The 13,688-nt window shown below is 39.9% G+C and overlaps 1 protein-coding gene across 1 annotated transcript; it reads left to right on the top strand.

The window, feature by feature from the left end:
* On the top strand, window positions 1–4,227 carry LOC115693194 (uncharacterized). The gene is made up of 9 exons (XM_030620177.2): window positions 1–248; window positions 430–545; window positions 1,603–1,656; window positions 1,753–1,777; window positions 2,001–2,123; window positions 2,609–2,775; window positions 2,879–2,948; window positions 3,475–3,573; window positions 3,921–4,227. Exons 1-9 carry the CDS (start codon window positions 30–32, stop codon window positions 4,002–4,004), a joined length of 957 nt encoding a protein of 318 aa, XP_030476037.2. The 5' UTR covers window positions 1–29; the 3' UTR covers window positions 4,005–4,227.
* Window positions 4,228–13,688: the final 9,461 nt, after the last annotated feature.

Genomic DNA, 13,688 nt, shown 5'->3' with positions numbered 1-13,688 from the left:
AAACCTCTCTCTCTCTCTCTCTCTCCAGAATGGCAGTCCAACTGCAGTTGAAGAATTTTCATGGCGATCGATGCGGAGCTTTGTCTTTCCCGAACTCGCGCTCGGTGCCAGAACACGTCGGCGCTCCTAATCGGAGCCGCTCCTGCTCCGTCGGCTCTTTCGTGCCGGCGAGACGCTTCGGAGTCTTAGCTCTTGCGGTGAAGAGAAGCCCCAAGCGCCTGAAATACGCCACTCCTCGCTTCACCAAGGTGATACCGTACAAATGCCCTCTGCCCTTTCTTTCTTCTTTTGGAGTTCGTCTTCTCAATTGATGTGGGTCTCAGCTCTTTTGTTTTCTTTCCTGGGTATTACTTGAGAACGAAAGATGGATTTGGATTGAAGGGTATTAAGAATGTCTATGACATTGCATTTGCACTGTAATAATTGTAGGAGGGTGGGTTGCTGTATGTTGAAGTTGATCCCATTGGAGGAGACAGTTGGAAATTGGATCCCGTGGTTGATCTTCTGAAAGAAGGGGCTGTTGGGGTGATTCCTACAGACACAATGTATGTTTGCCCTCCCTACTTTTAATCCTATGTTGGGTGTTTTCCTTCTACAAAATTTTCTGATAGGAACCTTTGCTTTGGGATTCTGTCTGGTACTGCTAAAGCCTGTTGTTATTCCTTTAGTCATTGATGGGTCGACGCATTTCGATTACGTACTGCTAAATGTGTTGTGTATGCTCTAATGCTGCCCTTGGCCTTCGTCTCTCGCATTAGTCAAGCAAATTGTTCGTTGGATAATGTTTGACACTTTCATGACATAGACATAATCTTAAAGTGAGAACCCTCTTCGTGAATTTACTTTCTCGGCAGAGTTCAACTACGGTGGACAGCTACCCAATTCTACTTTAGATTTTGTGCTCAAACTTATGTCCTAATTTTATGTCACCATCCTTGTCTTTCATCTCTGGAACAGAATTGGAATACTAAATCTTATCGTGTAGTCACCTTAACCATGGCTGCTATTTGTGAAATGACTCTTAGTTACCCTCAGTCAAGTTTTTGTCTCCATTTTAGAACCAGGGCTGTATATCTTCCATATTATGCTGATCGCCGTTTATTTTCTCTGGTGTGGTCCTCCAAAATTATGACGATTTCTGTTTATAGTGTAGGTCCCAAAGGATTTCTGTTGATAATATATAGACAGACATGCTATTTCCTTCGGCATGGGGCAGTACTGTGTCATCGTTCTAGATTTAAACCAATATTTTTTTCTTCTTTTTTTGCATTTGAATATTCATGCCCGCCACGAAATGGTTCCTCGACTTGTTCTATCACAATACGCCTGGCTAAGTCCTCTTGTTTTTTTAAGATTTTTGTTGGTTAGAGGCTGTTTTCCGCAATCTTCATAATGGAAATGCCTAGAAATTGGAGTTTTTGTATTGCCTCTGCAGTTAAGATTAATGTGAAATAGTGTACAATTATTTTTTCAACCCAACCTGAATAACTGAACTTTCAAGTAGTGATTACTTGTTAATTTACCATTCCATGAGCACGAGGATCCTGTATGCATGAGATGATTATCTATGAAAAGCTTTCTGAATATTTTTTGTATTACTAGATACGCCATAGTTTGCGACTTGAAGAGCCCTTCAGCAATTGAAAGACTTAGGAGGTATTGGCATATTCTTGTTAATTAGTTGAAGATCATTTTAACGTAATTTATTTCCTATTCGTTATTAAAGTTGTTTTATGTGCTTTATGATTGCAGAATCAAAGAGATATCTCCTTCCAAGGTATAGAATATTTCTGGTTCTCTTTTGTCAGTTCAGTATTACCGAATAATATTATGGGCCTGAGAATATTATGTCATGTCATTGAAGTAGCAAAGTGATAATCTAAGAAAGTAATATCAGATCAGCATCAGTGTTCCATCTAGAACACCTCTGCAGCAAGATTTTTCGATCATATCATTTTTTGTATGATTAATGCTTCTTGCTATTACGTGTGATTGTGCAGCCTCTTAGTATATTGTGTCGCTCCTTCCGTGACATTGATACATACACAACGGGATTCCCTCGTGGTGATGGTCAAGGACATACGAATATATTTCGAGCTGCAAAACATTGCTTACCTGGCCCTGTAAGTTTCTCACTTTAAATGTTGTTTCTCGTTGAGGAAGCCAAGGTTCGCGCTGGTGGCATGTCAAATCAATGTGTTTGACACAATGTGGAAAAGACAGGGGAACCTGAAAACTTGATTGTACATTATCATTTATTTGCTTCAGCCTGTGGATCTCCTACTTATGTGAAAGAGGAGGTAGCATTGTTTCATTCAGCTTTTTAACCCTTGGTAATAAGTTAAACAGCATAAATGAATAGACTACTGACCATCGAGTTTCTTTGTTTTGTACATTGTATGGGAATATCACTATGAAATGTAACATTTCTTTTGTATTCTGGATGGTTGCTTGTTGCTGTGGTCTTCGAGATATATGTGACATACGGATGTGCTTAATTTACTGCATTGCAAGTCTGATGGATGCCCCTGGGGACAATAGATCTGTCAGACATCGTGATATGAAGTTTTCGGTGCCCGACTCAGTTAAGAAACTTCTCCATTTGCAGTATACTTTCATTTTAACTGCAAGCAAAGAGTTGCCAAAACAATGCACTAGGTACGGGACTACAGCTGCCAAATATGCTCATAGGAAAAGTGTTGGCGTTCGAATTCCTGATGATGCCATATGTCAAGCCATATTAGAGAGGATGGATTCACCCTTAATTTCGACCAGGTTGGATTTTTTTGCGTCTGTTCATGGTGTATATCGTGCTATGGATGCCAAGCATATCTAAACAAATTCAGAAGTATCCCTTACTGATTGTCCTGCTTACTAGTGTCAAGGGGCCAAAGGATGACGAGTGGATGATAGATCCAGTTGTCATAGCTGATAGTTATGGACCAGAGGTATGTCTCCATTCTAGTAAGTTGGATCTTGCTGGCTATTTGAGATTGATCTTCTTGTTCATCACAAAACTGTGGCACACAGAACTGAACTTTAGCTATGACTGTGTATTAAACCAATGTATGAATTTCTGCTAGAGATAAACAGTTACTAATATTGACTGTTTTCAGAACAATTACTTGGATGAGGTGCTTCTTTATATCTTTGATCCCTTCTCCAGCTTTTGGGTCTTGAACCAAAGGATTTGAACAGACTGGCAGAAAATGAATACGTCTGAATAAAATTTTCATGCATCCCCTCCCTACATGTTTGTCCTAAAATCCAACTATTTAGCTCCTTTTCTATGGAAATCCTCGAAAAATCTGCATTTTGATGCATTATTTTGGTCGCTTTTGCTCCGATTGTAGAGAAAGGGATTGATCTCAAATTTTGGTACGTGCATTAGTCATCTATCTGTGGGATCAATAGAGACAAAAATGATGTTTTGTGTGTTCTTTTTCTTTTGTTCCTTATTGCATGTGTAATTAGGGCCTTGACTTTGTGGTTGATGGAGGCATCAGAGTGGCTGACCCATCTACTGTGGTTGATATGACGGGACATTACCCGAAAATCCTACGGCAAGGGAAGGTAGGCTGCTATCAGCATCATTTTGGGTCTGTAAATAAATCATCATATAAGAGTTTGGAAGGAACTTAAGCAATTGCTTGTGTGATAGCTTATGATTTTCACCCCGAGACATCAGTCGACTTCTTTTCTCTGTAACCGTATGCTGTAGCTTAAATGTTCTGCACAGATAAATTGGAAAAAATGCGTAAATAGTAAGCATGTTCCTGTTCAAAGTGACATGAAAAGAAAGCTCTAGCCAAGCTAGCTCAGTTGCTAAAAAGAAAGTGACCGTCAAACGTATGGAGAGTTTGCTGTTTTTCGGGCGTACTCCAATTCTCTGATGCTTCAGTGTTGTGGAATAACTTTAGGGACCTAAATTGCCCTGGATGGTGGCTGAAGACGATTACGAAGCTGCGGACAGCGAGAAGGATCTCATTGCTGTCGCTACTTGATCTGTGCATCTTGACCGATGGTATGTATAGTTCCTAATGCACACTGGGGGCATCAGGAGTACTGATCATGTGTAAAAAGGAGGCCTCTATAGTACAGGGAGACAGAAGCAACAATTTATTGTTGCTGGTGTAAGTGAAGAGAACAGCAATGATTGTAAATATCATGTAACTACTAACAGCTGTCCTTAAAAGACTATTTCGATCTTTTGACCGTTTGTCCAAAGCGTGCGCTTTTGCCGGTATTCTGTCCTCTCCCCCTCCCCTCCCCTCCCCGCTCGTCCCTCCTCTCCCGATCTGGGTTTTGTTCAGAAAGGGAGATGACACTCTCGTGGATGGTCGCTGCGGTGAACACATGCCTAACACGAGAATACGAAGGAATAATCAAGTGTGTCTCGCTCGTGGATCAGTGATGGAATCGCTACCTCTATCTGTGACCGGTCACGCTATCTTTGGATTTCTGTGTGTTGGTTCGATTGACACGAGCGTTTGTTTTTTTTTTTTTTTTTGGTTTCATCGGGTATGAAATACCCCTCTTTCACCTTACCAAAAAAAAATACCCCTCTTTCAATGAAATTAGCCCTTAGATAATGAAGAAAAACCTCGACTTTTATTTGCTATTTCTTTTGGTATAAAACTTGAAAGTTGCTATCTCTTTTGGTGATAAAACTTGAAAGTTTACCAAGGTGAATGGTTAAAATGTTCTTCCCTTGTTTCTGTTCCACTGATAGAGCTTTTCCCTCCTTGGCAGATTTGCCGGGTTTCACCAGAAGTGTTTACAGAAGAGACCACGCTCTAGTAACCCCAGAAAGTCAAGTATTCAGCCCTCTACCTAATTGGTAATTGGTCCATCTTATGCTCATGTGGGCAGGAATTGTCTTGTTGCTGAAGATCTTCAAATACATTTCTCAGGACTAATACATTCATAAAAAATGAGAACACTAACAATAGTAAAGATGGAAACACCTAGATGAAATCTTTCTATCTACTGAGTAGATTTTCTAGATATCCACTAATGGGGGGAAATAATATTTACCCTTTGCAATTTGCAATGTAGATGAATTAGTCCCTTAAAGTTTATTCTTTCACTTTGTTTTTACTGGTACAGAATGCATTAGTTCTCCCAATGGCCAAAGGTCCCAGGCCCTCAAAGAGGAGAAGAAAGGAGGGCGAACCAGCAGCTACGCGTTGACACATAAATTTTGCCTAATCATTTAGAGTTTTATTGCATAGAAAATTAGGGTTTAATTTTTAATCCCTAAATAAAAATATTTTCATTAAATTGCATAGCATATAGACATTAGGCGCATTGGAATTAATGGGGGGTATTAGACGTATTTTTTCTTGTTTTAAAAAAAAATTTTAAAAATTCGAAAAAAAAAAACCTCCAACCAGGACTACGTTTACTACCTTTTCTGGCCCAACACCTATTCGGGGCCCAACTTCCCTTCTCTCCTTTTCCCCAGCCCAGCCCCCTTTCTTTTCTCTTCCTCTTTCCCTTGCGCTCTGCAGGGAGGGGACCAGAAGGAGAGGACAAAAAAGAGAAAGAAGCAGAACGGGACGGAGCAGAAGCGATGCAGGAGGGCAGAGGGAAGCAGATCTGGTCGGCGACCGGCCGACCACGGCAGGGCCGGTCTGGCGTGACCGACTGGCCACAAAAGGGCCTCACGGCCGCATGAAGAAGGGGGGAGCGGGCGAGAGAGGGAGATCGAGAGTAGAGAGAACCGGGAGAGAGGGGGAAGCACAGAGAGAGAAAATCGAAAGGGAAAAAGGGGAGATAGAACGAGATCCGACGGAGAGAGCGGAGAGTTTTCCGGTAGCCCGGCCGCGTCCGAGCGTCATTTGACGACTCCCGGCCGCGCCACTCGAGCCCGCGGCCTCCCTTTCGCGCCCAAGGTAGGTCTCGGTTCTTTGGATTTTCTTCAAAAGTTTTGAGTCGATTACCCAAGGATTCTGGCTCGGGGCGTGCGAGGCGACCGGACTACGTCCGATCCATCGAGCTCCTCGCCGTTCGTCGCTGTCGAGCCGGATAGGGATGCCACTGCGGCTGTCCTGTTTCTACCACCATGAGTGGCTCTGTTTTGGACACACCGTGGCCGGAGTTCGTGGCCGGCCGACCCGCGCGAAATCCCGGCCACGTCGTTCCTGTGTTTGGTTTCTCTGCCCTTGTATGTCTTATGTCAAGAACCCCGGACGAGTTCAAGTGTCGGTCGCGCCGAAAACCTCCCGTTTTTGCAATGCACCCAACCTGTTTGATGAAATGTCTGCATGACATTTTTTTTTTTTTTTTTTTGCGTTTGTTCCTGGATTGTTGTGTTTTTCGGTTGCGCGTCGACCCGCGATCTTCACGGCGTGTTTTGCGTTTTGCTTTGATGTGGTCCGTGGTTTCGTTCTGGGGCTTCGTCATTTCGCCCTTTTTGGCGGTGCTCGGACGACGACGTAAGATTGGCCGGTGATATCGTGGTCGGAGATTGGCCGGCGACGTGGGGGCCAGGAACCGGCCGGCGGCTTCGTGCCCAGCCGAGTGGTGGCCGAGCTTTCAGCCGGCGGCAGGCGACGTGTCGCACTAGGCGCGGCGGGAGGCTCGGGTCAGGCGAAGCGTCGCGGCGTCGAGCGTGGCGTGGGCGAGTCGGCTTGGTGGCTGGTGGCCGGGTCGGGCGCGCGGGTCGTAACCGGGTGGGGTTTTGGTATTAGGGCCAGTTTTAAGCCTATTAGGGTCAAATGGTTTTGGGGTTTTTTTTTTTTTTTAGTTTAGGACTAAAATGACCTTTAAGTTGGGCCATTCGCGGGTGAGCCGGATTAGTCAATTTGGGCTGAAGTGTTATTTAGGTTTTTATTTATAATGGGCTGGGCTTGAGTATTTTCAATTAATTATTTTTGGATTGTAGGTTTTTTATTCCGAAGTGGGCCTTCGCCGAGCCCACCTCGCGGCGGACCCGGGCCGGCGCGCCCGGGTCGGATGTAGAGATCCGACCCGGATCCCTTTTATATTTATTTTAATATTATATTATTATTTTAATATTAAAAAATGTTTAAAATTTTTTTATTTAAGATTTAATAAAAATTTCGAAAATCAAAAAAATATTATTTGGGCTTTGGAATTGGCTTTTCTTGCCCTTTTGTGTGATTAATGTCATGTTTAATTGCACGTTACTTCATTTACACACTTTGAATTGCGTGTTTAATTTAAACTCGCATGTGGTTGATTATGCATGTTAGGTTCATGTATTGATTGTTGCTTTCCATAACTGGATTTGGGGTGGAATTTTGACTCTCAATTAGTGTGAACACGTTAGACGGTAATTAAACAAGGTTAGGTATTAAAAGGGTACTAGTTGGTCAATTAGGGCGCGAATGATAACTATTCTGTTCCAAAAACAATTCCTGAAATAGAAACAGAAATAGAAACTCGTTTGATAACAACAAAAAAATTATATTTCTGGAACAAAAATCCGTTTGATAATAGCATAAAATTTCTATTTCCTGAAACAGAAACTCGTTTGATAACAGCACAAATTTCTATTTCCTAGAATAGAAATCCATTTTTGTAGAAATGGAATAAAAAAATTAGAAAATTTGGAAAATTACTAAAAATCTCAATTTTTTTTTTCAAAAAATCCATAAAAATTGAAAATTTCCAGAAAATAAAAAACAAGTCAGATTTATGGAAAATAAGAAATATTTTGAATTTTTAAAAAAATAAAAAAATTCAAAACTTTACGAATAGCTTAGAATACACATTGCCACCCACTTTGAGTGAAATTTAAATTTTTGAGTTGTAAAAAAAAAATCAAAAATTTCAAAACTTTATAGAATGACTTAGAATACTTTTGGCCACCCACTTTGAGTGAATTTAAATTTTTTGAGGTGCCCAAAACAAATGAAAAAATAAAAAATTTTAAAATTTCACAGAATGACTTAGAATACCTTTGGGCATCCACTTTGAGTGAAATTTAAAATTTTTGAGGTGCCCAAAAATATAACCCCAAAAATTTAAATTTCACTCAAAGTGGGTGGCCATAGGTATTCTAAACCATTCTGTGAAGTTTTGAAATTTTTTATTTTTTGATTATTTTGGACACTTCAAAAAATTTAAATTTTACTGAAAGTGGGTGGCCACAAGTATTCTAAGTCATATTGTGAAGTTTTGAAATTTTTGATTTTTTTTTTATTTTTTTGGGCACCTCAAAAAAATTAAATTTCACTCAAAGTAAGTGGTCACAGGTATTCTAAGCCATTCTGTGAAGTGTTGAAATTTTTGATTTTTTGATTTTTTTGGGCACCTCAAAAAATTTAAATTTCACTCAAAGTAGGTGGCCACAGGTATTCTAAGCCATTCTATGAAGTTTTGAAATGTTTTATTTTTTAATTTTTTTCGGCACCTAAAAAAATTTAAATTTCACTCAAAGTGAGTGGCCACAGGTTTTTTAAGCCATTCTGTGAAGTTTTGAAATTTTTGACTTTTTTATTTTTTTTGAAAAAATTCACCAAATTTCTTATTTTCCCGAAATCTGACTTTTTTTTATTTTCTGGAAATTTTTATGATTTTTTTTGGAATTTTTCAATTTTTATGGATTTTCTAAAATTTTTTTTTTGAGATTTTTAGGACTTTTCTGGATTTTCTAATTTTTTTTTATGAATTTTTTGATATTTTTTTATAAATTTTATGAATTTTCTAATTTTTATTTATTTTCCCGTCGGGAATGAATTGGACCGAACCAGTTCGGACCGGTCTGACTAGGTTAGATCGGGGCCAAATTTAGGAAGAGATGTGTTTTGAAGAGATAAATATGTTCTTTTAGAAATGGTTCTGATTTTTGGTTCAGAAACAGAAAACCTACTTTTTTTAGGTTCTGATTTCTAGTCCAAAACCAGTTCTAGAGCAAAAAGTTGTTCTAGAAATAGAAAAATGGAATTGCGTTACCAAACGGATTTCTGTTTCAAACCTGTTTCTGATAATAGAAAACTAGTTCTGGACAGAAACAGAATGGTTATCATTCGCGCCCTTAGTTTAATCAAGTCCTCGTACCCATTGAATCTTTGGTTCATAGAAGTGAAACATTTCTCCCGTGCTTTACTTGGGTGTCTAATCGACCCATCAAAAACTGATTAGTGGCGACTCCTAGATGAAATTGATTTGCACATTAATAACTTAAATCTTAAGTCGCGAGTTGGTATGGGCTTGGGAAAGGTCGAGTTAGGTTTAACTTAGTAATCCATTAGCCAAACCCCTTAAGCGACGAGGCCGATTCGAGGGGGTCGCGACACTACGGATGCATATAAGCCTTGCAAATCTACGCGAAGTATGGGAAAATATCGGTGTTTTGTTGGGTGATTTGGGGAATAGTAGGGGTCATCCTTCTGTTGGCGCTGCGTATAATACTGCGGAATTGGAACCATTGAGCACTGTCTTAGGTAGGGGAAGTAAGGGTACTACAGTATTAGAGGGCTTGTGTAGAGGTCAATCGGTTGCCATTAAATGGCTGGTCAGGGGTCATGTTGAAATCGACCAACGCATGGAGGAATTTATGGCAAATTTAGAAAATCAACACAACAATGTAGTTCACTATTGTTTAGTAACGCGAAGCCAGCATTTTGTGTATGTTGTTTAGGAGTTGTGTAGTTGCAGTTTAAATGATTTAGTCCAGGCACTTTCGCCATCTGTAGACATGTCTGTCTTCTCTTATGCTTATAAACAGAAATTGGCAAATGTTAAGGCCAAAATGCAGCATGTAAATTATGGAGTGTTTTGACAAAAAGAAAAAATCAAAGATTCAGGATTGCAAATGGTCATCCCACACTTCAGTCGCTGAATTTGATGAGGTAAGTTTGAATTTTATTGAGCTTGCTTATTTAGCTTCATTGGTTAAGCTCAATGTCACTATCAAGCCTGAAATCTTAGTTTTTATAAAAATCAATTAGGTATTATCAATTGCACAGTGACAAAACATAGATTCCATTTTTTTGGTAAAACTAGTATACCTTCCCTCTCTTTGTGACTCGTGAATGCTACAAAATCCTTATGCATTCTAATTAGTAAATAGTTATGTTATTGATAAGGCGATCAGATTCTGTACTAGGTTTTTTATTTAAGTTTACATGAAGGACCTCTTTATGTTTTGACGTACTGAATTTGATGACTTCACTATCTACGCGAACTCTTCTTTGCTTACAAATTGTTTAACGTAAAGGCCTTTTGTCTCTCATGAGTCATAATGTCTATTCTATATCATGATACATTGATGTAGTATCAGGAATCGCTCATTTGCATAACTCGGGAATTGTTCATAAAAGCTTAAAGCCTCAAAATGTTTTGATCACCCATTTATCATCTGCCAAAATATCAGATGTGGGGATTCTTAAATACATCCATGGAGATGAATCTTCCTTAGCCGGTAAGTGCTCATGACAGCATTTTCTTTTCGTCAAGTGCTCATGACAACTGTTTTTGTGGATCTTTGATTTCTATATTGTTGGTTGTGGATGGCAAGCACCTGAAGTGCTTCATCCTGGGGGTTGCCAAACAACCGCGACTGATATGTTCAGCTTGGGTTGCATCATTTTCTTCTGCATCACAGGTGGAGACCGCCCATTTGGCAAGCACCGAGTACGTGAAATCAATATTGCGAACAACACGGTGGATTTGTCCTCGGTGACAAATATACTAGAAGCTCACCACTTGATTTCGAGTTTACTAAGTACAAATCTTATATTGAGGTAAGAATGTTGATCTCTTTAATTTGCATTTTCATTGCTTTGTTTGATAGATTTTATAACCATTTTTAGTTGACTAATTTGGGCCAAAGCATCAAAGGTGCTCCATCATCCATTTTTGTGGAGTTCAAAGTTGAGGCTGTCCTTTCTTTGTGAGGTTAGCGATAAAGTAGACAAATCAAAAACCACTTCACCTCTTCTAATAGCATTAGAGAAGACCGCGCCAACAGTTTTTGGTGTGGATTGGATATGCAAAATTGATGCTCATGTTATGGACTTCCAAGTCAAACGTAGAACCTACAAAAATTCTATGAAAGACTTGTTGCGAGCTGTGAAAAATTGCTTGAAGCAGCACATGGACTCTCCAAGACAAGCTCAGGTACTCTCTCTCTGGTCTGCAGCTACATGCATACAAGGCTCATATATGTTGCTTTGATGTTTCTGGCAGTTGGTCCTCGGATCGGTTTCCGAGGGTTTGGACGCTTACTTTGCTGCATTATTTCCCAAGCTCTTGATGGAGTCTGTTGAAGTTGTGTCCCGATTTTGTAAAAGTGAGATTAGCCTTCGGAAGTTCTTTAGAAGTCACTAGAAGAAGAAGAGTACTTTTTACTAACTGGTGTGAATATGGCTGTCCCCACGAGTTTGAGATATGTCTTAGGTCCTGAAGTATTCGACTTTGTTTTGCAAGTGGAGAGAGTGCAGATGATAATGATGTTTTTGTTTCCAAGCCTATCATGGCTTCAATGTGCATCACTTTCAGCATCTTCAAAAAGTTTTCCAAAATTTTATGCTTGATTTAGTGGACCGGTCGACTTTTGTACGGCTTCAAGTGTTCAGTCCTTTGTAGTAGCTCTAACATGTCATGCGCGGTTACTGGATAAATGCTAAGCAGTTTGATAATATCACAACTTGTAGCATCCAAATCTCAAAAGTTCTCACCATCAATCTGCAATGGCGGCAATTGCAAACATCTGGTGACATCAAGTGGTGATCTGTATGTTGTGGACAGATACTTTAGCAAAGATCTATACGGATTGGAGGAGGCATTTGATTTCAGAGTCTATAGTTTGGATCGACAATGTGAGAAATGGGCGGAGGTAAGAAGCTTGAGCAACATGGCTTTCTTTCTCACTGGGCACTGTTCGTACTCGATCTCCATGCACAAGCTCCGGGGACATAATGGGGATTGCATATACTTCGCGGGACGCACCAATTCCCAATGCTCAGGAGACGAAGTTATTGTGTTTGGGTTGCCGGATCGTAGCATCACGCGGCTAGTCTTTTTTAACTTCCTAATGCGCAACTGGGGATCTCCTTCTCTTAGTTTGATCCATACGGAGATCTCGATTTTATCAATACCGGTCGCTTTTAATGCTCGCGAACTTGAGCCTAAGGATCGTGATAAATGAAGTTTCGAAGTATGAGAATATCAACATTTCGCATGATGTAGTATCATCGTATGCACACGATGGATGATGAAGTATCATCATATGATGACGCATATATTCCTCTCTTACATTAAATAAGATACATGTCGATATTTATCAAAGATCATACTGTATCGTGTTGCGAACGTGCCTCTTGGAGAAAGCAAATGGTCGGATACCAAGCTAGCCCCACGTGACATAATTACTTGGGCCGAATGTTGATTTACAGGATCCTTATTGCGTATTGCGGAACCGGAGTCTTCGAAAGTCAATGGCCGGTTAAAATGAATCAAACGGCACTACCTTTTTTCCGAATATGAATTACAAAACTCTATGCATCGACGATGATTTTGTCCAGGACCCGCAAGACCACATTTTCTTTTTTAATCGCGTTTCAAATCCATATGGCAAATAATTGAGTGTCCCGGACTTTGATTAGAAGTTCGCTTGTGCTGCAAAATGCAAGATGGTTGTTATCGGGTTAATATCTCAATCGGAAGAATCTCGAACGAATTGTTGCCGCGAGGTGAAATGAACAGTAGATCGATGTTCATTGAAATTCGAAAATTTCTTCGGCCCCCCTTGATAAGTCAATGCCATAGAAAATTACAACCCATGAGTAGAAATTTCAAATTTGGGAGACGATCGATCATTTTTTACATCGATTAATGTAAGCAGGCTCGATCATTTTGTGGAAATTTTCTACAAGCGATGGACCCAAAAGGAATGCCCTCCACGAGTCATGAGCTACCTTTTTGGATACTTTGGTTCTTTTCCACCGTTCAATGCTAGCCTATCCCCCATGAGTGAAGGAAATGACGTCTCTAATTGAAGGGTTAAGTCGAGCATCCTCTTTAGATCAGATTCAAAAAGGGGGAAAATGAAAAGAACTCTCTCTTTGTAAGTTTGTCTTTAACGATTTCGGAACCCTCGGTCGAGGGAGGAATCTGGTCGCTTGTTTTTATGAGTTTTCTTAATAGAGGAGTGTTCGAGAAAAATTACGATAAAAATCCTAAACCTATTTCAATTGTGCTAATTCACTTATAAACCTTTCAAGTGCCAATTGAGTCCTAAACATTCTTACATTTTGGCAATTGAATTCGTCCAGCCACTGGAGTATATGCCAGTTGTCTCACATGACACGGTCAATGACCACAATCTGTAGGTTGGTTGATTTCGGCACCATGCACGTTAAGAGATGTTATTACCCATTATGAAACATGTCCATTTAGGAAACATAATTAGGATGTATAATCAGCTACAAAACATAAAGTTTCTCTTCTCATGCGTAGCTAATAGAAAATCCAAAGCGTAAATTGCTATCTACAGCTAGAGGTGATTGATTCACGCCTGAATACTGCAATTTTGGCCGTAAATGTGCTTTTGAAGGAACAAAGTGGACTTAATCCAAAATAAAGTATAATGATAATTAGCATATTTAGAGGTTCATACTATTTCCACCTCTCAAATAGCTTTACACACACTCTAAAATTCAAATGGTCCAATTAATATATATTATGACCTCACCAAGACCTCCTCTTAGCGG

Source organism: Syzygium oleosum, unplaced genomic scaffold (genome assembly GCF_021117445.2).
Source record: "Syzygium oleosum isolate NSW1041296 unplaced genomic scaffold, Sole_v2.1 Sole_v2.20, whole genome shotgun sequence".
NCBI classification, from domain to species: Eukaryota; Viridiplantae; Streptophyta; class Magnoliopsida; order Myrtales; family Myrtaceae; genus Syzygium; species Syzygium oleosum.
Note: the sequence above shows the minus strand (reverse complement) of the source record. Positions and strands in the feature narration are given on the sequence as shown.